General features: G+C 41.8%; 7 protein-coding genes across 18 annotated transcripts in view; 4 read left to right on the top strand and 3 right to left on the bottom strand.

The window, feature by feature from the left end:
* The window catches only part of LOC109534883 (ATP-dependent RNA helicase Ddx1), a 3,567-nt gene extending 1,032 nt beyond the window's left edge, over positions 1-2,535 (bottom strand). Inside the window, exons 1-8 of the mRNA XM_019900663.2 lie at positions 2,441-2,535; positions 2,158-2,209; positions 1,924-2,105; positions 1,646-1,871; positions 1,374-1,584; positions 1,179-1,323; positions 719-1,119; positions 51-659 (exon numbers count right to left, since the gene is read on the bottom strand). Of these exons, the coding sequence (XP_019756222.2) occupies positions 51-659; positions 719-1,119; positions 1,179-1,323; positions 1,374-1,584; positions 1,646-1,871; positions 1,924-2,105; positions 2,158-2,209; positions 2,441-2,456 (1,842 nt within the window). The 5' untranslated portion in view covers positions 2,457-2,535. The remainder of the gene's footprint in view (positions 1-50; positions 660-718; positions 1,120-1,178; positions 1,324-1,373; positions 1,585-1,645; positions 1,872-1,923; positions 2,106-2,157; positions 2,210-2,440) is intronic.
* Positions 2,536-2,685: 150 nt separating this feature from the next.
* Positions 2,686-6,645, top strand: LOC125502840. Of its 5 annotated transcripts, XM_048662223.1 has the most exons (9): positions 2,701-2,767; positions 3,094-3,264; positions 3,315-3,431; positions 3,586-3,760; positions 3,856-4,576; positions 4,726-5,029; positions 5,506-5,727; positions 6,166-6,259; positions 6,320-6,645. In XM_048662223.1, the coding sequence occupies exons 3-9, from the start codon at positions 3,338-3,340 to the stop codon at positions 6,549-6,551; spliced, it is 1,842 nt and encodes a 613-aa protein (XP_048518180.1). In that variant the 5' UTR covers positions 2,701-2,767; positions 3,094-3,264; positions 3,315-3,337; the 3' UTR covers positions 6,552-6,645. The 5 variants fall into 5 exon arrangements, with proteins under 5 accessions (XP_048518177.1, XP_048518179.1, XP_048518180.1 ...); XM_048662220.1 differs by lacking the exon at positions 3,094-3,264 and having other exon boundaries at positions 2,686-2,767; XM_048662222.1 differs by lacking the exon at positions 3,094-3,264 and having other exon boundaries at positions 2,689-2,767; positions 3,304-3,431.
* LOC125502843 (charged multivesicular body protein 3-like) lies at positions 5,093-7,445 on the bottom strand. Its single transcript, XM_048662230.1, has 2 exons — positions 6,690-7,445; positions 5,093-6,096 (listed from the first exon to the last, which is right to left on the bottom strand). The coding sequence occupies exon 1, from the start codon at positions 7,348-7,350 to the stop codon at positions 6,691-6,693; it is 660 nt and encodes a 219-aa protein (XP_048518187.1). The 5' UTR covers positions 7,351-7,445; the 3' UTR covers positions 5,093-6,096; position 6,690.
* An 86-nt stretch (positions 7,446-7,531) lies between these two features.
* Positions 7,532-10,191, top strand: LOC125502842 (NAD-dependent protein deacetylase sirtuin-2-like). The gene is made up of 7 exons (XM_048662229.1): positions 7,532-7,829; positions 7,894-8,045; positions 8,208-8,304; positions 8,620-8,976; positions 9,034-9,226; positions 9,281-9,467; positions 9,614-10,191. Exons 1-7 carry the CDS (start codon positions 7,652-7,654, stop codon positions 9,722-9,724), a joined length of 1,275 nt encoding a protein of 424 aa, XP_048518186.1. The 5' UTR covers positions 7,532-7,651; the 3' UTR covers positions 9,725-10,191.
* A 90-nt stretch (positions 10,192-10,281) lies between these two features.
* LOC109534884 (anillin) lies at positions 10,282-15,427 on the top strand. 6 transcript variants are annotated; one of them, XM_048662216.1, is made up of 10 exons: positions 10,282-10,491; positions 11,063-11,182; positions 11,240-11,490; positions 11,553-11,671; positions 11,731-12,004; positions 12,067-12,242; positions 12,293-12,477; positions 12,633-12,991; positions 14,514-14,793; positions 14,849-15,427. In XM_048662216.1, exons 2-10 carry the CDS (start codon positions 11,077-11,079, stop codon positions 15,190-15,192), a joined length of 2,094 nt encoding a protein of 697 aa, XP_048518173.1. In that variant the 5' UTR covers positions 10,282-10,491; positions 11,063-11,076; the 3' UTR covers positions 15,193-15,427. The 6 variants fall into 6 exon arrangements, with proteins under 6 accessions (XP_048518173.1, XP_048518171.1, XP_048518172.1 ...); XM_048662214.1 differs by lacking the exon at positions 10,282-10,491 and adding an exon at positions 10,498-10,967 and having other exon boundaries at positions 11,243-11,490; XM_048662215.1 differs by lacking the exon at positions 10,282-10,491 and adding an exon at positions 10,498-10,967 and having other exon boundaries at positions 12,299-12,477.
* Positions 15,380-17,604, bottom strand: LOC125502311 (protein downstream neighbor of son homolog). Of its 3 annotated transcripts, XM_048662225.1 has the most exons (5): positions 17,475-17,604; positions 16,398-17,410; positions 16,255-16,338; positions 15,633-16,190; positions 15,380-15,546 (listed from the first exon to the last, which is right to left on the bottom strand). In XM_048662225.1, the coding sequence occupies exons 2-4, from the start codon at positions 17,370-17,372 to the stop codon at positions 15,639-15,641; spliced, it is 1,611 nt and encodes a 536-aa protein (XP_048518182.1). In that variant the 5' UTR covers positions 17,373-17,410; positions 17,475-17,604; the 3' UTR covers positions 15,380-15,546; positions 15,633-15,638. The 3 variants fall into 3 exon arrangements, with proteins under 3 accessions (XP_048518182.1, XP_048518181.1, XP_048518183.1); XM_048662224.1 differs by lacking the exon at positions 15,380-15,546 and having other exon boundaries at positions 15,566-16,190; XM_048662226.1 differs by lacking the exon at positions 15,380-15,546 and having other exon boundaries at positions 15,566-16,190; positions 16,255-16,335.
* Positions 17,605-17,665: 61 nt separating this feature from the next.
* On the top strand, positions 17,666-19,782 carry LOC125502839 (glycosylphosphatidylinositol anchor attachment 1 protein-like). Its single transcript, XM_048662217.1, has one exon. It carries the CDS (start codon positions 17,738-17,740, stop codon positions 19,634-19,636), a length of 1,899 nt encoding a protein of 632 aa, XP_048518174.1. The 5' UTR covers positions 17,666-17,737; the 3' UTR covers positions 19,637-19,782.
* Positions 19,783-21,858: the final 2,076 nt, after the last annotated feature.

Below are 21,858 nucleotides of genomic sequence, written 5' to 3'. Positions count from 1 at the left end.
CCGCAACACTTGCGCAATCAATTATTTTTGTTCTTTAAAATTTTGCCTACCTTTTCTGGAACAGTGCTGACCAAGCTGATGGCTAATCCCATGCGATCGGCTCGTCCAACTCTGCCAATTCGGTGCACATAATTCGACTTTTCGTCGGGAAGAGTCACGTTGATCATGAAAGGTAGGCCAACAATATCCAGGCCTCTGGCAGCCACATCGGTGCAAATGAGGAACTTGACTTCATTGTTTTTAAAAAGCTCCAAATTGGCCTTCCGTTCGTGCGGCTTGCGGTCACCATGCAGACACACGCACGTATAGGACGGATCGATTTCTTTCAAGTATTGTTCCAGATTGTCGCAGTCCAACTTGGTGCGGCAGAAAATGATCGCCTTGTCCATCTGGTGCTCCATTATCGCCTTTACCACATAATCGCCCTTAAGGATTTTCACTGCTTCACTCAGGGTTTCGGGACTGTTATCGCCAGGCTTCACGTTGTCCTGGTGGTGCACACCGTCAGTTGTGATGTGTTTTCGAATATTTTGCCAGGTTCGATCATTTTGCGGGTCCACTTGAACCACCACATGATGGACAGTTTCGGGAACAGCGTCTTCGCCTTTCAAGTCAATCCAAGTGGGGAAGTGCATTAATTTTTGGGCCATTTTCTTCACCTGCAATGATTTTCCTTACTTTACCGCTGGTTCCGACGTAGAACCCACCGCAAACTTACCTCAAAATCATGCAAAGTGGCACTGCAAACGATCATCTGCAGCCTTTTGCCATCCGCAGTGATTTTGGGCATTTGCTTGTGCAGTCGCTCAATGAAATCAGTGTAACCCTGCTTGAGCAGGCCATCTGCTTCGTCCAGCACGAAAAACCTGCAATTCGCCAACGACATGTATCCGCCTTGAATTAAATCCTCCAATCGGCCAGGGGTTCCAACCACAATATCCACCCCGGAGTTCTGCAAAATCGACATCTGCTCCTTGATATTCGAGCCGCCAATAACCAGCAGGTCCTTAATGCAGGGATTTTCAATGTATTTCTTAAAGAGCTTTATCTGATTGCTGGTTTGCTCGGCCAGTTCGCGGGACGGTTCAATTATGAGGGCTTGCGGCGCGTTATTCGCCACTGAAACAGGGGCAAAACGTCGGTGAAAATTGCCGTCTTACTTCGGAGCTGCTGCTCACGTTTGACGAGTCCATCGCTGCTTCCACTGCCTGTGTTAGTGTTCATCACCACTTTGTCTTTTGGGGCGGACGCTAAAGGTAGGAACTTCTCGGGCAAATTGTGCTTGAAAGGGTGATCGCCAAAGTTAAACGACATTTCTGCATTCTGAAATTCTTCAATATACACACACATATTGTAGACAACTGTGTGCCTACCTTTAAAACAGCGGCCGGAAACACGGGCTCTTTCGTATTGACACCAGAAAAAGCCAGCCCCAAATGAGTGCCGTTCTTCATAAAGCTAATTTCGCCAGCATCCAAATCCACCAGACAAGTGATTACGTCGGACTTTCCAAAAGCTGTGCCATAAGTATCGAATTTGCGGTTGTTTGACTTCTTGCCGGTGCCTCCAAAGCCCCAACCAAATCTAAAGCCATCGGCCCAATGATAGAACGGAAAATGTCGGGTAAAACCCAAAATCCACTCACCTATCAGTTCCCAATTCCAGAGTGGCATTCAAAGTGGCCCAGCCCATCCGGCAAAGGCCCTCATCCGCGATGGTGGCTTCAAAGCCCCATTTTCCGCCTCCACTTATGCCTCTGGTGCACCTGACTCCGTGCCAGTCTTTAACATCGCGGGATTGCACCCGTAAACCGTCGGGGGCGACAGCAAGCGCGTTACCTCGATCGTGAGTGGACAACGTCCAAGCAGGAGCTGGAAATTAACAAACAACTAACTACTAACCAAAAACCGCTTGTAAACGTACAGATGGCAGTTGCAGCTTTGCTGGCTTTTCCCGACTGAATATCCTTTAGAGTTTCCCAAACTATTTGGATAATTGGCAGGCAGAAGGCGGCAGTTTTTCCCGAGCCAGTCTCAGCAGCCATGAGAATGTCGCCACCTCCAAGCATCAGAGGAATACTTTCGGCTTGGATATCTGTGGGCAGACTGAGCAAAGAGTTCACCAAATTACCTCAAAGATCGGTTGTTTAGTACTCACGTCCATTCCAGCTCCTCAATGGCTTTTGCAAGCTCAGGCAGAACACCAAACTCTAGAAAGCGAAAGCGTTTGCATTAATTTTCGTTAAATGCTTTCGAGTAAATCAGTTCATTGCCGAACATGTTTGGAAGACCCAAAAGTTCCACTTTAACTCTATGAAGCTTTGTGAACAATACACTAGCTTCAGATGAACGTGCATTCGCCTTCCGGCTCATTTTGCCATTTTCACATCAAAAGCCTCACTATTTTTTTCAATTTCAATTCAACCAGTTCTGAGACTCACCTTCAAAAGCAGCCATTTGGACACTTTAGTACAATACCTTTCGGTAGAACAGCCTCAAAGAATTTAAGTAGGGCAATCTGAAGGAAATAGAGTAAAAACAGAGGAATATTGCAGGTTTAAACTTGGAGCTTTAAACAAATTTCAACCTGACAGCACCCAACCCAACCTCAAATCAACAATAACCTAACCGCAATGTTAACATTTCCCTTTCGTTTTGTTTTTTTAGTGTTTTATTTCGGTTGTCAAGCCCCAAATTAGTGCACAAAGACATTGAAACACTAAAACTCCACGTTTTAAGGCTCAAGGCACTGTTATTATTATTAAGAGGTAAGAGACACGGTATTTTTGACAGCTCATAACCTTCAAATCTGGTGTGCTTCAAGCTAGTATTTCAAATTGAAAGTTTAAATGCAAGGAAGCCCCAAAACAGATTTTAATATTTAGGGTCTGAGGTAAAAGCGCCTTTGTTTGCCAACTAGCTCAAGGTAGAGTTCAAAAAGTTTTCCTAAAATTAAAGATTTTCATTTAAGTGGTGGCAGAGAATTGTGCTCGGTTTTAGAGCAATGTTTGCCGAAAAGTGAGCGCAATTTAGTTAAACAGCATCAGTTACATGGCTCTCAACTATTTTTTTTGGGTTCCATTCTTTTTCGCAGCTATTTCTGGAGCAGATGCGCTTTTGGAGCTTTTTTGCAAGCATGAAGATACTCGCCACTCGTGCTTGCGAAACGTCCGAAGGAAATGGTTCTTTCCGACGGCCTACAAGCCCTAAAACCGAGTCAGTTCCATGCAATGCATTTCAGAATTTAATAATGTGCTGCTTTAAGGTGGCGAGTAGAGTTGCGTTTGATTAAAAATAAATATAGTCTTGTTATAGTGCTTTTCTGTGGAAATACCGTAATGTTTGCTTTGTCAAGAGCCATATGCAGAACATCTGCGAACAGCTATGGAGCATTCCGAAGTGTCTCCATTACGAAAAATCCCATATTGTCAGGTAGGCGTAAACAACCTTGTATTATTTAGATAGATTGAGGCATTTGGTCAGATTTGGTCCATGTGGGAGAAATCTAAGGGACTCACTAAATTGCTAAATGAAATCGTGAAGACATTTGGTCTTTTTGCAACAATATATGAGGTGTATTTTTCAGGTGACCTTTTCAAGCCTCTAGACAACCATGAAGAGGACAGTTTGCTCAACAGCATCAGAACAGCAAACTCTCCATTGGCAGTGTTTGAAATCGTCCACAAGCACCATAGACGAATGAATGAAAGGCATTCGATTCAGGCCATAAATGCGATATTTCAATTCCAAAGAGATGGAAAGTAAGTAGATACATTGCAATCAACGTCGAAGCTATACACTTTTTATGTCTCATCAACTACCAATAGAAGAATGTATGTCCCCTATGGCTTTTCAGTTCAAGTTTATCGCCTTCCCGACTTGCAAACCATCCAGATTTCGCAAAAATATGCGAAAAAATAAAGAAACACGCCGGTGTGATCGATGTAAACGACGCCATCGATACGTTAAAAGTCGTCTCTTATGTGGGAATTCCAGCCAAGAGTCTGATAGTTCAAGTGATGTTGCAAGTAATCCGAAACAACGTCAATTCGCTGAATATTCCACACATCTTGTTCCTGGATTTTCTGTTGAGAAACTTTGAAACAACGCCGCTTGTCGAGGCTCTGAAGATAGCGTTACCGTTGGTGTTCGAAATCCATGTGCCCACCAAACTAAATACCAGCAACCCAGTTCAGATGGTCGATTGTTTGAATTATGCAGTGAATAATCATTTATCTCAGGAAACTATTACAGTCCTGATAGAAAACCTGGAATCCTATCCGGGTGAATTTGATGGAGAAACTGCCCGAAGGATCATCTGTTACCTTTGCCAGCTGCCTCGAAATTCCATTTATCAGAAACTGCTGGAAAAAGCCAGCACCGATTTGGTTGTGAACATCGATAACGTACCCATAGTGGAGATGGAGTTTTGCCTTAACCGGCTTGCTCATAGATCGACGAATCGATATGGGTTTTACTATCAGGAGGTGCTGTTTGATACATGCGCCAACTACATCATTGATCATAACATTGATTACAAAAGAGCTATCCGGGTTTTAAGGAATATGGCTAGAGTGGTAAGCGGTTTAACTGTGATAAATGCATGGAGCTCTTGGCCAAGAAACCTTCACAGTGTCCCAGTATTGTTACTTATTTCATATTACACTTCACCAGTCTCTTTGGTGTTTTAGCCAAGCGTAAACCGACACTTTTTTAAACGTTTTAGCACCATTGTCACAAATCGTTACTAGATTATGTATCCACACACATATTCAAGAACCCATCAGCGCCAAAAGATCCTGTTGATATATACAGTATTGCAGTAAACCTTGTCCTAACGGATTACAAGCCCGTCCATTGGGAGCATTTGAAAGAGTGGATGAAAAGCGCACCGAAATTAGCGGAAGAAAATCGAAAAGAGATCATCTGGATTCGGTTTGCGGCCGCTCTTTGCCATTTGGACATTTACAGAATCGACGTGTTATCAAGAGCGTTAAATGAAGGCTATGTGTCCCACTTGATAGAGAAAAGTGAGTAGATAAATGCCCATTTGGACCTGTCCACTTTGTTCACTGTGTTATGAGAAAACACCGTTAAATAAATATACTATTTATTAATGCTTAGCAAGTTCACATTAATTATCAGTGCTTATTCTAAAGCTTAAAAATATAAATAACAAAACAATGTGCAATGTCAAAACTGAACCGATTAAACAGGATGGAAAATCGACTTAAAACTCCACAGACCATTAGTTTTACCTTAAAACTTCTGCTTGCCACAGTTGAACGTATCCCAGTTAGGGGGCAGTAGGGTTTACCATCCTGTCCAACTCGATACATTTCCATAATTTACATTATAAATATCTGCATATATATTACAAATCTAATATACATAAAATCTTCTTTGCAAGCGTGTTAGTTAATACTGCAAGTTACTAAAGCAGAACCACCCAACTTCCAACATCGGCCACAAATCGCATTGCGTTAAAATCTGTTTTTTTTTGTAGATTTTTATTCGAACTATGAGCAGTATTTTACGATTTGGCAATGCTTGACCACCTACAAGCCTGATCTGGCGCAACTTTTGCCGGCTAACTTGGACCCCAAAGATTTGATCCGCCAGTACCCAAAGCCAGAACGTTTCGTCTTTGAGGGCGCTTTAGAGAAAGCTTTGGGCGGCAAGCAGTTTGTTTTGACCGATTTGCTTTGGAAATTAGGCGCCCGAATAGGTAAGTGCATTTCAGTGTTATTAGCATTTCCAGTAGAACTAGTTAGGATTTTCAATCGGACTTATTGCATTACCAGCATTCGAATAACAACTGTTGAATTAAATATCACATAATAAATCTCGATTTTTCCGTATAGAATGACTAAGAATTTAGAATCGGTTTTGCACTCTTCTCCTTTGCAACTTATCATCTAAGTTTCGAAGAGAGCAAATCTAGTTTCATTTACAATATCAACGAATTTTAATCAATTGCGAAAATATTTATTTCTAATCTTGTGTAGAATCACTTATTGAAGACGCTTTGAACAGTATCACAATGCTGATTATTCAGCAAGTTGCCTATTCCGATTTTTTCCCTTTGGTTAACGCCCTGTAAAAGATATTTTAAGTTTAACTTGTTTTTTATAAACGACATTAACATTTTCATGCGTTTCAATAGATCATGCGATCATTTTCGAGAACAATTCCCCAGTGCCGTTTCAATCAAGTGTGGAATATGTGGATGATATCAAGGTGGAAGATAACCAGCAATTGTGAGTAAATAAATATTTTATTTAGGATAAGTTCAAGGTTAAACTGTCGGTAACTTTCAGGGTACTAATACAAGGACGTGTTGACCATGATTATACGAAAAACACCAGTAACCTGCGAGGTTTACCAGCCAGAACTGCCGCCATCATGGAAGACACTCTTAAGTGCAGTGTGATTCCTATAAACGTGGATAGTTGGGAGCAGATGAACGACTTTGAAAAAATACCCTACTTGATGCAACAGATCAAAGAAAAACTGCATTTAGATATCGATGTGGCCGAAAGTGCACTGTAATGCAGTAGGTGATGCGATTTTTAAGTCTAAGTTAATTGTTTTAGTGGTTTTCCTTTTGAGATAAAATTTCGAATGAATTCGGCTTGTTGGAATACGCAAATTTCGTTATTTAAGACCCGCTTGGTGCTGGATACTTACTTTATGACTTTAAAGCAGCTAGTCTACTCTGCATTTCTTCAAGTTCTGTTTCATCTTCCTCTTCACCTGCTGGACCTTGGGACTCCTTAATTTTCTCCGCAGGCTCTGAAGGAGGCAGCGGGGCTTCGCCAATTTTGCCCTCGGTGATTTCAAAGAGCACTTTGTCCACTTCGCTTTGCGCCGCTTCTTCCATCTCCTCACTATCCTCCAAGCCCTCGAAAGTCTCATCAAGCATTTCCTCAATAATCCCGGCCTTCATCATTTCCTTGGACATTTCCTGCATCGTTCGCGCCACCTCCGGGGTGCGAATCAGCGACTGCATGGCTTGCATTACCTCAGTAGACTTCTGTAGGGAGCCTGCCACTCGTAGGGTGGCCAGTTGATTTTTCATCTGTAGCATGACAGAGTTCAGGTGGGCCTTTGACGTGTAGATCTTGTTCACGGCCTTTCTTGCCCGGATTATTTCCTTGGCCAGTATCGTGCAGGTGTCTTTATCGCCCTTTTTCGCCGCTTCTTTTAAGGACCTTTTCACCTTTTCCTCTTCCCTCTTAATCGAGTTCACCTGCCTGTCAAGCTGATAGCCCTCTTTCCTCAGCTTGTGGTTCCACTCGGTCACCATTTCCTTCGGGTTTCGATCCGAAGATTTGCCAAAAAGCCCCATAATTGAAATGTTAGGGCTCCGAACAATTTTGCCAAACTTGAACTGTCACAATTTGTCAATAATGGGGTTTGGTTAAGTGTAACACGTCAAACTAGGATGGGGGGTGGCTACAGACCGTCTAGTTAATGATGAGGTTGAAAATTAAAAGCCAAAATTAGTAAAATTAATTTATAAACTTGCTTCAAGAAAGAATTTAACTTTTTCAGGGAAATTCAATTAGGGCCTAATTTTCGGGGTTTTAGCGAGTAAAACTTCATTTCCTGAATTGATAATTTGAGCGCGTTTTGTTAATTGAAAGAAAATGTTGGAGAAATACGCTTCCCTTTTTAACCACTTGCTATCCCACTCGTTTTTGCCCTTAAAGCGTAAAGTTCCGTGCATACTGCAAGTTTTCACTTTAACTGTTTGTGTATTTTTGTGTTGTCAACAACTATTGCAACTGCACTTAGTTAAAATGTCCCCAAACGGAAAAACTAACGGTATTGATTAGCACATATAAACAACCGAGTCCCATTTAGCTAAAATTGTACTTATTAATGACAGGGGCAGATAAACCGGAGCAAAATGAGTCGCCTCAAACTGAATCTCCAGACATGGCCTCAGGCCTAAGTTTGGCAAGTCATGAGGCGCACATTTTGGAAAAATTGCAGTCTTTGGGGCTCGATGATGCCGCCCCAGAAAGCGTCAGCTCGACGGTAAGTAGCAGACCCTAACCTGTGCAACACAGTGCACAACCTGACCTACAGTCCACGGAAAAAAACAACAAAATGTTATCCGCTGTAAACACGCGCTGGTTGAAAATTACATTGGGGCCTAAACTGGTCCCGGTTTTACTGGGTGGTTTTCGATTTTTTCAGATCTTGAATGACACCAGTCTGGATGGAGTTGTAGCATACATCAACAATAAAGGCTGTAAGAATGTTGTTACCATGGCTGGTGCAGGAATATCTACTTGTAAGTAACGATATTTTCCTTTCTATTGGATGTGTGTTGTTCTGCCAAGTGAATTTGTATTCATTTTGTTTTTTAAACACCAACAAACTTAGTAGCTTTAAGAACAGCAGCTGTCTATAAATGCCCTCTTCCTGGTATGTTATTCAGTGGAATGTGTTTTCATGTACATATTTATTTTTAAACGATTAAGTACAGGTCATGATACAAAAAGCATTTTCTTAGACAGACAAAAGTTAACAGCTTCAATCAATATACAACAAAAACTATTTCATATCTTCTGTGTTCTGATGAAATGCGCTATTCTTCTGATTTTAGCCGCGGGAATCCCAGATTTTCGTTCAGCCGGAACCGGCTTGTACCATAACTTGCAAAAGTACGATTTGCCCTGTCCTGAAGCCATCTTTCACCTGTCGTTCTTCCGCAAAAACCCGAAGCCATTCTTCGTGCTGGCTAAGGAACTCTTTCCTGGAGCATTCAAGCCTACGGCGTGCCATTATTTCATTCGATTACTACACGAAAATGGTCTGTTGTTGAGACACTATACGCAAAATATCGACGCCCTGGAACGCGTCGCCGGTATTCCAGACGAAAAACTTGTTGAAGCACACGGCACGTGCTACACTGGCCATTGTCTGGAATGCAGGAAGAAATATGGTTTAAAATGGATGAAAGGTAGGAAAGGTTTTTTGCCATAGCATCGCATTCTCTCCATACCAGCCAACTTTTCAGAACGGATATTCAAAGATGAAATACCAATTTGTGAAAAATGCCCCGGCATCGTAAAACCAGATATAGTGTTTTTTGGGGAAAATCTACCTGCAAAGTTCTACAATTCAATCGACGTAGATTTCGAAAAATGTGACCTGCTGATTATCTTGGGCTCTTCATTGGAAGTTAATCCATTTGCTAGCTTGATTGACATGTAAGTTGCACTGTGGTTGTCCTGAAGGAAAAATTACTTTTTTCTGTGTTTCAGGCCTTCTTCCTTGACGCCTAGATTGTTGATCAATAGGGAAAAAGCTGGCCATCGAACTGGTGCTATGGCATTGTCGGATATTCCTGGCGGTCTGGAATTTGATCGTAAAGGAAATACGCGAGATGTGGCTTGGTTGGGCGATTGTAACGACGGCTGCCAATTACTAGCTGATAGACTTGGATGGGGCGTAAGTGTTTAGTAGTAATTGGGGCATTTTCGCTAAATAATACTTTTTGTCCTCACTGGATTTGAGCTGATATTTATTAAGTCTAACAGTTACATTAATTCAAAGCTAACTCTCCTGCAATGCACTAAAGATAAAGCTATTTTTAGGAAGAATTGAAAGAAATGGTGAGGAAAGAACACGAAAAACTCGATAAGTCTAAAACACAAGAAACAGCGCCGATTGCTCCTTCATCCGATGAGGCACTTGATTGCCAATAATTAATGCAACATTTGGCATATGTGATAAGAAGTTAAGTTTATTTATGTTGTTTATATTGTTTACATATTTATATAAGTATATGGGAGTTTGATGTTTAAAATCCAGTTCCCAAACCAAAGGCGTGCTTGCAAAAACGGTGCTGATAGATATTTTTAACGTAAATTAAGGCAGATCCAGTGTCGTAAATTAATATTAATTTCCTTCCCTTGCTGGTGGCAGCTCCTCATATAATTTCGTTTTGTTTTTTTCTTTTTTGATTTTTTCGGGGCGTTAAAAACATCGGTCGCAAATCTCGCCGGATTATTTCAGCAAGACCTCGCTTACCTAAATGACTATTAGCATTTGATAAAAAGATTATGGCTGTTATAAGTGGGTGCGACTTTAATCAAACATTGCCTCGATGATTCCCAACTGTTAACGAGTGCCTCAAAAATAAATCGTTCGCAATATATCGACAATGTTTAAATCGAATTTTTCTTTCCCCTCTCAGCAGTCTTTCGTTGTCTTGGCTTGATCTCAACATGTGTGAGTGCACCCGATAAACGGACAGATTTCCACACAACATCATATTTTTCTAGTGACGAATTACCCATTGTTTGTATTGGTTTATGTATTGTCGCAGATGAGTTTGTCTAAAAACTATAACATTTCTCGATAAGGTGCGATAATTCGGTTACTTGTTAATGACCTGAAGAATTACTAATAATTTATATGTAAATAATCGCTTCAGTGATAGTGAGAGGTTTCGGTGGATTCCGAATCTTAGGTAAGTTTGCGATGTTCGTTTAATTAGGTAATTAAATGTTCCGATTGGGTTTTTGATTCGCACCGCTCGAAAACCATCCAATAGACGAAACGTTTCCAAATTGAGAAAAACACGCTGTATCTTCCATTTATGGCTTTTATTCTGCAAAAGTTTCCTGTTAATTTTTGGATGCTCTTCTGGTTCGCTTTTAAAACATTGATGCTGTCGAATTCAAGTTCCATCAAGAAATAAATAAATTGTTTATGCGTGCTGGTCGAGGTGTTTATCTTGAGCATGCCTGTGAACGGTCGAAAAAAATAGTTTTTGTCCAAACATGTTTTGATGTGGACGCAGTAACGTTCAGGTGTCTCAATAAGGCAAAACCGGGCATTTTGTTCGATTTATATTCCCGTAGTGGACACGTTTCGTTATGGATGAGATTCGAATGCTGGTGAAAGATGTGTTGCACAAGATTCAGGATATACCCGATATTCCTTGTGAGTATTTCATATTGCGTCTCAGATAATCATCTGCGATTGATGTAGAGTTTGGAATTTTTTTATTTTATGTGTTTATCGCTTTCCTGTTCCAGTTAACGCTGTTAAAATGTCTGAAGTAGCCTCGGAAAACTGGCTTTCTGCGCCAACATCCACATCGGATTCTCTGGATAGTGTTGCGACACCAAACAGCCATTCAGATGGAGACACGCCTGGTAGATTCACCCTTTTAAGCCTTTAGCTCAGAACGCTTTATTTGACGGGTTTTTCAGTAGAAGGGACCCAGAAACTGTCCCCAAAGTTGACGATGAGGAAATCGGCCAGCATTTCCAACCATTTGGGATCGCTGCATGTTTCAAGCAAACAGTCCTTCGAGTCGGTGATCAGCGACTCCAATTCGGCCCCAGTTCTGTCCAGAGAGGACAAACCTCTTCCAGCCAGGATCATAATGGGAAAACGAGACCTGCTGAGGTCGAGAAGCACGGAATTGAAGAGTGAAGAGGCCGTCGTTGTGCACGAGCTGGTAAATGTAATGCATGCTTTTGGATTTCTACTATTCTACTAGTTTTAATGCGTTTCACTTAGGCTTTAAGTACTCTAAGCTCTTCTACCGCTGGGAACCTGGAAGGTTTAAATGCATCTTCTGGGGGCTTTTGCAACATGCTAACACTGCACACATCGTTGCAAAGAGGAATATTTTTCAGGTACACGATAAATACCGCGACAAAGTCCAGCACTACATTGGACGCATGTACCATCGCAGGATGTCCAAAGAATCCCGCAGTACCGACGACGACGGTACCAGTTCAAACTATTCGGCAGGCAGCGCCAAAGAGCCGGAAGGTGTAAGCGATGGAAGCAACTCTTTTCCGCCGGAAAGTGACGATTTGAACCTGATAAATTCCGCGGAAAACCTGCCTAAGGAAACCAGCAACAACTCGACGTTAAGCTGCATTGAAAGCAACGAGAAGGAGTTTGATTCCAAGGTGTTTCTTCAGGAGGCTCTGGGCGATATGTTTAGTGACTCGCAGTATACGGTACAGTGTAGAAGTCCCAACAAATTACTTAATAATAAAATAAAAATGCGCTTTTCTCTCAGGTCTCCACAATGAAAAGCTCCAAGCTACAGCACTCTATTAGTGTGGATCCGGTCAGCGGTGGAGGGTCGCTCATTTCCAGGGCAGGAACCGTCTATAACTCAATGAGGAGGAGTTTGAGGCGCGCGTGTTCGTTCAGAGAAGCAACTGCTGAGGACAATGCCACCATTAGGAGCCAGTAAGTGAAGCCTCAAAGCGCGACAACGGGTGAAAAAAAACTGTTTCCAGAAATAGAGTCCGATGCCAGTCGTATTCACCTCAACACTTCACTTCCGTGGAAAATTTAATGCGGGACTTGTACGTGCAAAACGGCATCATTTTCCAGGTATCAAAGGCGCTGACTTTTTGCAGAAAATCCAAAGACGTTACCAGTACGGAGTACATAGAGGCGGAAAAGATCCTCTTAGTTGCTTGTAAGTATTTTAAAGTTAGGCCGCAGATTGCAGTAAATTTAAAGTCCTGAGCGAGCAGACACATGTTTAAAATCGCGCACTTTTTACGCGATTTTGCGTTATTCGGTTATTTTCCTAAACCGAAATAAGCCCGAGTGTCTTTTTAAATGTTTTAGCTTGCCAAAAAGAAGCAACTCAAGCCGCTTTGGACCTGCTACAGTTCGGCGACAAGCCGAACGAAAACTACCCGCATTCAGGCACCCTGCAAATATCCGACTTGGCTTTCCAGCTGCGAAAGGACCATGCTAGCGAAGAAGAACCGGCGAAAAAATTCGAAGAATATTTCGTCGTTCTCCTCACTAGTGGAAAGACGGTTTTAGCCAGCCAAGTTCTGCTGGCTGATCACACTGGTGTGATTAAATCCGAAAAACACTTCGAATTCACCGGGTTGCATACGGACTTTGAAGTAAACGTTTCCATTTACTCCATGCAGGTGAAATGCGGCCATTCGACCGATGGAAAACACCCGAAAAAGGTAAATGATGCCGCTGCCTTTTCTAGGCCTGGGTAACACTGTGTTGAGTTGCGCTATTGAGTCATCGCTATCATCGGTTAATGAGTCATTTATTAAAGCTTTACGAGACCCGAGGCTGAAATTTTCACATCATTAAAAAAAGGTTATCAATATTTGTTCTGAGCAACCTTTTACTACTTTGTTCAAGCAACTAAAAAAGTCATCTAGATTTTCCCAGCAACAGAATTTAGTCCGAAGCAAATCGACGAGTTTTCTTTTCTTGTAAAATCAATCTCTTATTTTTTGCATAAATGATTCAGTTTGCCAGTATTTTACAGTAAAACGCAGTTTTTCTGTTTGAGGCAGTGTTGTTTAAAAATATTGACTTGAAAGTGAAGAAACCCCAGTTTCCAAGAGTTTTCCAAATAAATTATTATCAACTTTCGCTTTTTCAGTTCGGGGAAATATTTTTGGAAAAAAGACCCAGAATTAATTATTAGGAGAAAGAATTGCTTAATATAAACTTTAACTTAAACGTTAAAACTACGATGACCTGAAAATTTGAAGGAAATTTAAAAATCTTCAGAGCGATTAGGGCTGCGAATTTGCCAAATAATTCTCTGTAAACTTTTGCTTTGATCGTTTTTCCAGATAATCTTACTTTCAGTAAAAAACTGAATAACATTATTCGGTTTTTGTGCCAAATTCGAGGCTGAAAAGACCCCATTATAGTTAGAAAAGTAGGAAATTATCAGAAAATAATGTTTTTTTTTGCGTTTTGGATGAAAAACTTTCAGTTTTGTGATCGATTTTGGCGAAAACCTTGATGATTTTCGAGGAAAAACGGGAGGAACTACTTTTCGTTTTTGTCTCGAATTCAATGCTGAAAAGTTTATGTACAATTTTTACAAAGCTATAAATTTATCTTGTATTTTTTCGCGTCAAAGACCTCCAGATCGTCAGTATTTTTAAGTGACACTCTACACAATAGAGCGTTTTTAAGTAGAAAGCAAAGCAAAACAAATAAAACACATTTTTTAACAAACTCTACAGTCTTCAGATGAATGGAGGTGACGAGATTTCCAAATAATCTGTTATAAACTTTCGCTTATTCTGTTCGTTTTTTGATAGAAAATTGTTCGATTTTTGTTCCAAATTCGACGCTGGAAAGGGATTTCAAAACTTTTAACAAAGCGACCAAGAATTCGAAATTTATTTCATATTTTTTTCACGGAAAATACCTTAAGTCAGCATTTTTAAGTGAAACTATAAAATTGAGCATGGAGAAAAAAGAGTAACTTGGCAAAAACTGGAAAAGTCTGAAGCAATTTTAAAAATATTATCAATAAACGGCCCTTGAATAAATCTAAAAACAAGCAAAAAAGCCATCAACATTCTCCCAGCAACGAAACTGACTACTGCGCCGGTGCGTTGGGTTGGCGCACCAAGCCATTTGCGTGTCACTGCGCCAACTCTTCAAAATCCACTGAGTTACCCAGGATTAGCCTTTCCACATATAATCAGGGTGCACTTTTGTATGTAGGAGCGCAGTTTGTTGAGTCCCTACGCAAAAATCCTGTTCCACTTGAACAGCCACAAATCGTCACGCCGCAATCTGCAAGTTGATAACGTTTCGAGCATCAAACCATCCTCATTCACCTTGTGGGGATCATGCGTGATGTGTTGCGCGGATATACAGAAAACGCACTTTCGATTACATCACGTCTCCCTGCAATCCTCCTTGGATGGACAGTTCACCGCTGCTCTGAAGGGGGATGTTAAACTGAGCAATAGAATGGGAGGTTTTTTGACTATTGGATTCGGTAGGAGTGGCCATTCACACATCTCTTCATGACTTAATCGTCTTGGCTTTTCCAGAAGATAAAACTCCATTGGTTTGGAATAGACGATGGTGCGTCCTGAGCGGACATTTATTGAAATACTGGAATTATCCGTCGGAGGAGTTCAACTCCCATCCAGTGGGCGTGATTGACTTGAGCCGTGCGGCCGCACAAGCGACTTCAGCAGTTAGGAGTGTCTGTCCAAGGCCGAAATCGCTGCTTTTACAGATACAAAGCAGGGAGCAGTCGGTGTTGGCTTATTTCCTAACTGCCGACACTCTGGAGGACAAGGAACGATGGAAAACGGACATCAACTTTGTGATCGAAACGTTGGAGTGCTGGAACTGTCTGCGTGGCAATGAACTGGTCAGTTCGTTGTAGGGAGTCCGTAGCTACTAGTATATTCGCATAACTATTATGGTACCTGTTTTTAAAGTATGACGATTTTTTGGCTTTTATATATGACGTCTGAATAGTAAGGCCCAAGTTGACCCCCAATTAGGGCAAAGTTAGTATGGATTATATTATTTTGAGAAAATATTGTTCTTTTGTAAGTAAATAACGGCTGTTAATAATGAAAGGTTGTAATAAACCAATAAAACCTACTTCATTTGGAGATTGTCGTATTTGGACCAATCCTCAGTTAAGATCTGCCCTTTTCACTGTTTCTGCGCGAAGTCAATTAGATTTTGTGAAACTAGTGGCTTTTATACGTCTCCGAATGGTTGAACTCCACTTCAAATAATAAACAATCCCATAAGGATTGTCGTTTAATAAAATGCAATTAAAATAACGAATCAATAAGTAATTGTGCTACCTACGAAGTGTTAGCTCCAGGTGAACGTTTTCGTCTCCCCGGAGTATTTCAGGCATTCGATATTGCTGACTCGTTGAGCATCAGCTGAGCAAAAACCGGTCAACACTGTCGGATGAAGGCCACAATCAGACAAGTTCTCTTTGCCGAAAATCGCAGTCCCTTTTTCCTCTTCCGGGGGCTTCTTCTTGGCCACTTTACTAAACCCTCGAGTACTTTCCAAATCATTGAACGTCATTGTAATGCTGTGATTTGCCGGGTTGATATTGAGAATATTGTGAACGGTTGTCGGCAAAATTGGTCCGGTTAGTTCGATGGAATAATAGTCGCTTCCGGCTGAATGCATTTTGCTTTCGCGCACTTTCAGCGCATTCAGAGTGGCTCCGTAGAAGGCGACTGGAGCCAGTAAGGTGGGCGGAATTCCAGCAAACAATCCAGTCACAGCAATTGTGCTTTTGCAGTTGAGCAAAAAGTTGAAAAACGAATTGACTTCGACGCCTTCAATCAGGATCAGGCTTTGGTGCGAACTGTCCACCTGGCATTCGCTTTTGTGCTTTATACGGTCCTGAAAATGATAAATACATTCAATCTCTTCATTCGCATCTTCAAGCCACTATTAAAGTACTTACCTGAGTATAATTGATGTTCTTTATATCGTCAGCATTGATGCCCAGATTTTCCAGCCAGTCCTCGTCATCTTCGTCATGATGCTGCTAAGCAAAATAAACGTTAATATAAAGCCCAGTTGTGCCCCATCCGTTTTTTTGCTCACCAGCTCGTTAGCCTGAACATCAGTTGCCTCCTTCAAGTCCTGCTTCTCTGCTTCCTTGGTAGGCTGCAGACTCATTTCAAATTCAATGTCCTGCTCCTTCAGTAAGTTACGAAAGCCCCTTGTTGTAGGCGTGACCATAGCATGCAGGTCTGCATACCCGCATAAGCCGGCAGCTCGAAAAAGAGCCGTAAAACTGTTGGCACACACATAAAAATACGGGCACTGGCGCGTTCTTATCAGCTGGTAAAGCGACTTAAAACTGTCCGTCCAGGACTCATAAAGGCTGGTCTTTACGACGGAACTTGCCCCCAAATTGACGCCATTCGTGTTGCTTTTGAGGCTGTTCCTTGGAAAGAGGGACAGCCAGGGAAGGACGGGTTGTTGCCATAATAGGCAGCACTGATGGAATTTGGCGTTAGGAGATGTGTCCAGTGAGGTGTTGCACTTATCAATGTCCAAACAGCGCGCAAAACTCGTCAGCCCCGATGACTCTTCGCTGATCTTGAGATTTTGCGTCCAGGGAAAGGGCTGGGAGGATATGAGCCGGATTTTTTGCCTCAAAGTCCAGTCTATCGGGCAGCACGGGGACTCAGCAGCCCGGGCCTTCTTTGGCGCTTCATTCAGGGACAAAACATTCTGGAATGTAGCCAGTGGCTGTTTCGCGTCAACAGTCGCTGAAGACTGATTGAGAATTTTATACAAAGTCTCATCCTGACTCTCACTGATTAAGCTCTCACTCGGCTTGGGTTTCTTCGCCTGGCTATCGTCCTTGGCAAAGGGATTTCGGCGCTTTTTACCGTTGAAAATTGTCTCGAACGGCGACGCCTTTACAGCCTGGGTTTCTTTCGCATCTTTCAAACTTGCAACGGAATATATTCGCTGTTGTAAGGCCCTTTTCTTCACCTTCAACTTCTGGAGCTTGAGCAACTGCTTGGGATGTTGCCATTGCTCAGTGGACTCAGTTTTATTCGGCATTGTGTTTGTACTAATTAATTGTTTTGATGTTCTCTAACCTAAAACAGTGCAGGTGACGATACTACGATAATAAACAAACACAGTTGTCAGTTTGTATATTACCTTTTTTCCCTTTTGATAACTCTAATGAGGACCACATGCATGGTGTCAAGACCATTTCTGTGTAAAATAAGCCTTTTAAATTTTCTGTGGTGGGGTTGATTTTTCTCAGCACGTTTTGTAATAAATAGAGCATTTAAAATATGATAGTGCCTCGGGCTTGACGTCACTACTGACTCACTCGGGTGTACTTAACCTCGCTCCCCACTTTTTGTTGACAGTTAGTTTGGCGTTTGGCCGATGTAAACAAAATTTAAAAAGAAAACATGGGCCTCCTAACAGACCCAAGCAGCGGTCACGGCAAGTTAACGAAGATCCTGTTAAGATTCTACGTGCCGTTGTGTGTGCTGCTTTATATTGCGGGAGTGTTGTGGTTTGCCGCCCTGGCTTCGCCCCTCGTCAATGCTAGTACCTACTTCTCAGAAAACGCCCTTCTCCCTGGGCTAGTAAAGTCGACGTTTAGGGAGGATAAGGCCGCGTTGCAGTACTTTCAAGAGCTGGAGGACGAAGCCGGGAAGTACGGCGATTCAATCCCCTATCCGTGGCTGCTGGCCAAGTTCAGGCAAATCGGGCTGGACTCGTACACGCACAACTTCACCCTACACTCGCCTTTGAACCCCAACGAGACGTTCCAAGGGAAGAATGTGTATGGGATCCTCAGGGCGCCGAGGGCATCAAGCACTGAGGCTCTGGTACTAACTGCCCCGTACAGGCCGCCTTCTAGCGTCCACTCAACCACCCTGCCCTCCATCGCTATTCAGCTTGCCTTTGCCAAGTTTGCGGTGAGAGAAAAGTATTGGGCCAAAGACATCATATTCCTAATCACCGACCACGAGCAGTTGGGGATTCAAGCCTGGCTGGAGGCCTATCACGGGGTGAGCTGTGGAAGTGAAAACACGCTAGACCATGGGCAGTTGAGAGGCCGAGCGGGCGCAATACAAGCGGCGATTAATCTGGAACTGCACAGCGTGCGAATAGGGCATGTGGACCTAAAGATCGAGGGCCTAAACGGCCAGTTGCCCAACTTGGACTTGTTCAATTTAGCAGCGCGGATTTGCGCCAAAGAGGGCATTTTCTATACCTTCAAGGAACGCACGGCCACATTCAGCAAGAGCCCCTACAAGGAGTGGTGGCATTACTTCAAGAACATGATGAGCATGGTGGCCACACAAGCCACTGGCATTCCTAACGGCAACCATGGGCTTTTCCTGCGCTTTGGCATCCAAGCGCTCACGGTGGAAGGATTTCAAGAAACCAAAGGTGGCTCCAGAGTGGGCCTGCTGAGCATGGGGCGCGTGATTGAAGGAGTGTTCAGGAGCATGAACAATCTCCTTGAGCGGTTCCATCAAAGTTTCTTCTTCTACATATTGCCCTCTTCCGATCGGTACATTTCGATTGGCTTGTACATGCCGGCAGTGTGCATGTTGGGGGCTGCCCTGATAATCCGGGCCTGCGCCAAGTGGTGCCAGATTCAAGAGAACCAGCAGGCCTGGAAGGGCCGCTACCATAAAACCAGTTACAGAGAGGCGATTGTTTTGTTCCTGATCTTGCACTGTATTGGGGCGCTTTTTATTACACTGCCCCAAAGCGTCAAATTCCTTTCTAAGTTCTGGGCGCTTGAAATTACCAACACCATTCTTATAGCCTTGATTGGTAACTCGCTGGCCTTTCTATCCGTACCGTATATGTTTGGGGAACTGCGAAACTGCCCCCAGAGCCTTAATTTATTGTGCATCTTTTCCCTGCTCGAGCTGGGAACCACCATAATTTGCCTGTCGATGAACAATATTTCCTTGGGAATCATTTGCGGCGCCATCATTGTCCCCTTTGCCCTGATAATCGACGTGACTTCGAGCAAAGGCTACGGCCTGTTGCAGAAAACTTTGTGGCTTCTGGTTCATCCATTGGTTGTTCTGCTCGGGATGGTTTTCATCATCACCTGTACAATGTTCAGTCAGGACAGGGCCAAAGATATAGTTTTTAGAACGATCTTTGCCTATCGGGATGCGGTCCTTTTCAGCATCGTCGATTCAATGATCTACGGCAATTGGTTGTACAGTGTTATTGGTGCGATTTTCATTCCAAATTGGTTGTGTTTTTGGGTTGTTGCCTTCGGTAACAGTGCTGATATCAGTTCGCCCTCCAAAAGCAAAAAAACTGATTAATTTTAGCAGTTTTATGTATATAGAGTATCTAGATGTTTTTTACCAATCAAGGTGCTCGTGTAATGTTGTAGTTTTGAGGCGTTTTACTGTGTAAGTTAATGTATGAGGTTTAGCTGGAAATAAATCGGTAGTTATTCAACGCTTAATTGTGTGTTTTTATATTCCGTTACAAAAAAACATCGATTTTCACATACAGAGAGAAAACGCAACTTTTTAACTGAACGTTACTGGAAAAGTAAAGAATGATAAAATTCTGCACTATTCTACAACTTTACTCGTACATCTGAGCTAAGGCGAGCAAGAAAACGGCAATTAATTAGCAATAAAATAAAAGTTTATTATGGAAAATAGGATCTATATAATTTCTTAAATACACATTAATTAAATATAAAATAAATTAACTACTATTGCTACATATTGGCACAATTAATATTGTCGAAAGTTGAACGATTGCTGAAAAACTATAGTGCGTCTGCTAGCAGACAGGTTTTTCGTTTATATTACAGTGAAAATCCACCAAAAAGTAACAAAACCAGCTATAAAGCTGCAAAAGGACTGCGAAAATGTTTACTGAATTTATTTTGTTTAGCGGGAACAAGCAAATATATGAAGCCATTAATCTACAATGTATAAATATCACGAAATCTAAGAATAACGGTTTAAACTAGGGGCAAATTTGATAAATTCAAAGGCAAGACCAACGATGGGTATACAAGGGACAGAGTCACTCATCGATAAAAAAATAATTATTAAAAACGAATTGCTTTATGATTCACTTCCCTCTTAAAAGCTGATGGCGGCGCGTCTCTCCCACGACTGGTTTTTCAACTGGCGCTACTGCTGTATTTATACTATGCCTGCCTGTGGAACAGCGGTGGGGAAAGAGTGGGGCGGATGGCTTAAACACGTGATACAATGAATGCAAGGTAGGATATTAATCGGTCAAAAACTCGATTTTCGTGCGCAGATGACGTCGCTGGTTACCACTTTGGTAAAGTGAACAGCTGATCCCATTTAAAATGCATGTAACCTAGAGAGATTTTCAGTGCATTCAAAACGCAATAGTTCAAAGATGGAAAGTTATATGAATATGTGGTTTGCAGCATTGTATAGCTGAGTGCTTTGAAAATCGCGTTTGGGACCTGATTTGGGTTTATTGGCAAGAAAAATACCCTAAATAATTCGTTACAAAATCTCTGATTTTCAGCGTTTTAGCGTGCTGTGTTGCCAGAGTGTCATTTGAGAAATCGGGTTGAGCTAAACGAAATAATTAATTAATTGTATCACAATGAATTAATGCACTGTTCATACAATGAATGGATTGTATCATACAATGAATTCATTGTCGTACAATGAATTTATTGCATCATGGGGTCAATGCGTTTGGGCATGTTTGGGAATTTTGTAGACAAAACTGAGCATTTTGCGTTTGGTAGTTGGAAAGCGTACTCTAGATTGTTTGCTACTTTTAAGTGTCGGTTCAAAAATATAAAAAATGCGGTGTGCAGTCGTTTCATTTGAATTAAAATTTGCAAATCATCCGCGGCACCACAAAACGCAGATTCCGTCGTAAATAATAGGAAAGGAACATTGAATCATTGTTTGGACTTCCGTCTTTTGAATCGTAATGTACTATTTCTGCAAGGATACATTTTCAGCTAACGCTATACTTTATTGCATAACTGGCAACTGTGCTAGTTTACAAAATAAATCAAAATTAATTCCTGGGTTTCTATGTTCTGTATTCGTTGTTGCTACTTTAAGCCTTGACAAATATATGCCAAGGCTTAAAGTAGCAACAACGCTACACATAAAAACTGATGATGGTGGAAAACACCGAAACGTATTTTAATTGATAAATAGAGACAATAAATGACTGAAACCCAGGAATTAATTTTGATTTGGAATTGAAACACAGTCAGGAAGGGATCTACAAAATAATAGTAGTTTTCGATACAAGGGCGAAAAATGTCGTTTTTCGAACGACGACGGCGTTTGACACCCGAGATGAAGTCGAGGGTGTCAATCCGTCAGGAGTTCGAAAAACAAATTTGCGCCCTCGTATCGAACACTATTTTTTATTCGAATGAAAGATTACACGAATAATAAAATGCATCGATTTCATACTTAAAATTTTGTGGCAATGTCATTTTTTGAAATGTCATGTTTTGAAGTTTGTAATTAAGTTTAAGTACTTTTTCAACTTGAAACACCTGTGGTCT

The sequence above is a fragment of the Dendroctonus ponderosae genome, unplaced genomic scaffold (genome assembly GCF_020466585.1).
Source record: "Dendroctonus ponderosae isolate FM_Combo_2020 unplaced genomic scaffold, Dpon_F_20191213v2 Dpon_F_20191213_10, whole genome shotgun sequence".
Lineage (NCBI taxonomy): Eukaryota > Metazoa > Arthropoda > Insecta > Coleoptera > Curculionidae > Dendroctonus > Dendroctonus ponderosae.
This window is presented reverse-complemented; position numbering and strand designations above follow the sequence as displayed.

Coding starts and splice junctions, on each gene's coding strand:
- LOC125502840 (XM_048662220.1), top strand. CDS start 3,338: ATGTTTGCTTTGTCAAGAGCCATATGCAGAACATCTGCGAACAGCTAT. Junction 3,432..3,585: donor GAAAAATCCCATATTGTCAG/GTAGGCGTAAAC, acceptor TGTATTTTTCAG/GTGACCTTTTCAAGCCTCTA. Junction 4,577..4,725: donor TAAGGAATATGGCTAGAGTG/GTAAGCGGTTTA, acceptor TAAACGTTTTAG/CACCATTGTCACAAATCGTT.
- LOC125502843 (XM_048662230.1), bottom strand. CDS start 7,350: ATGGGGCTTTTTGGCAAATCTTCGGATCGAAACCCGAAGGAAATGGTG.
- LOC125502842 (XM_048662229.1), top strand. CDS start 7,652: ATGTTGGAGAAATACGCTTCCCTTTTTAACCACTTGCTATCCCACTCG. Junction 8,977..9,033: donor TGGTTTAAAATGGATGAAAG/GTAGGAAAGGTT, acceptor CCAACTTTTCAG/AACGGATATTCAAAGATGAA. Junction 9,227..9,280: donor TTTGCTAGCTTGATTGACAT/GTAAGTTGCACT, acceptor TCTGTGTTTCAG/GCCTTCTTCCTTGACGCCTA.
- LOC109534884 (XM_048662213.1), top strand. CDS start 10,901: ATGGATGAGATTCGAATGCTGGTGAAAGATGTGTTGCACAAGATTCAG. Junction 11,183..11,239: donor TTCAGATGGAGACACGCCTG/GTAGATTCACCC, acceptor CGGGTTTTTCAG/TAGAAGGGACCCAGAAACTG. Junction 12,005..12,066: donor TTAGTGACTCGCAGTATACG/GTACAGTGTAGA, acceptor CTTTTCTCTCAG/GTCTCCACAATGAAAAGCTC.
- LOC125502311 (XM_048662225.1), bottom strand. CDS start 17,372: ATGCCGAATAAAACTGAGTCCACTGAGCAATGGCAACATCCCAAGCAG. Junction 16,339..16,397: donor ATGTTCAGGCTAACGAGCTG/GTGAGCAAAAAA, acceptor TATTTTGCTTAG/CAGCATCATGACGAAGATGA. Junction 16,191..16,254: donor AGAACATCAATTATACTCAG/GTAAGTACTTTA, acceptor TATCATTTTCAG/GACCGTATAAAGCACAAAAG.
- LOC125502839 (XM_048662217.1), top strand. CDS start 17,738: ATGGGCCTCCTAACAGACCCAAGCAGCGGTCACGGCAAGTTAACGAAG.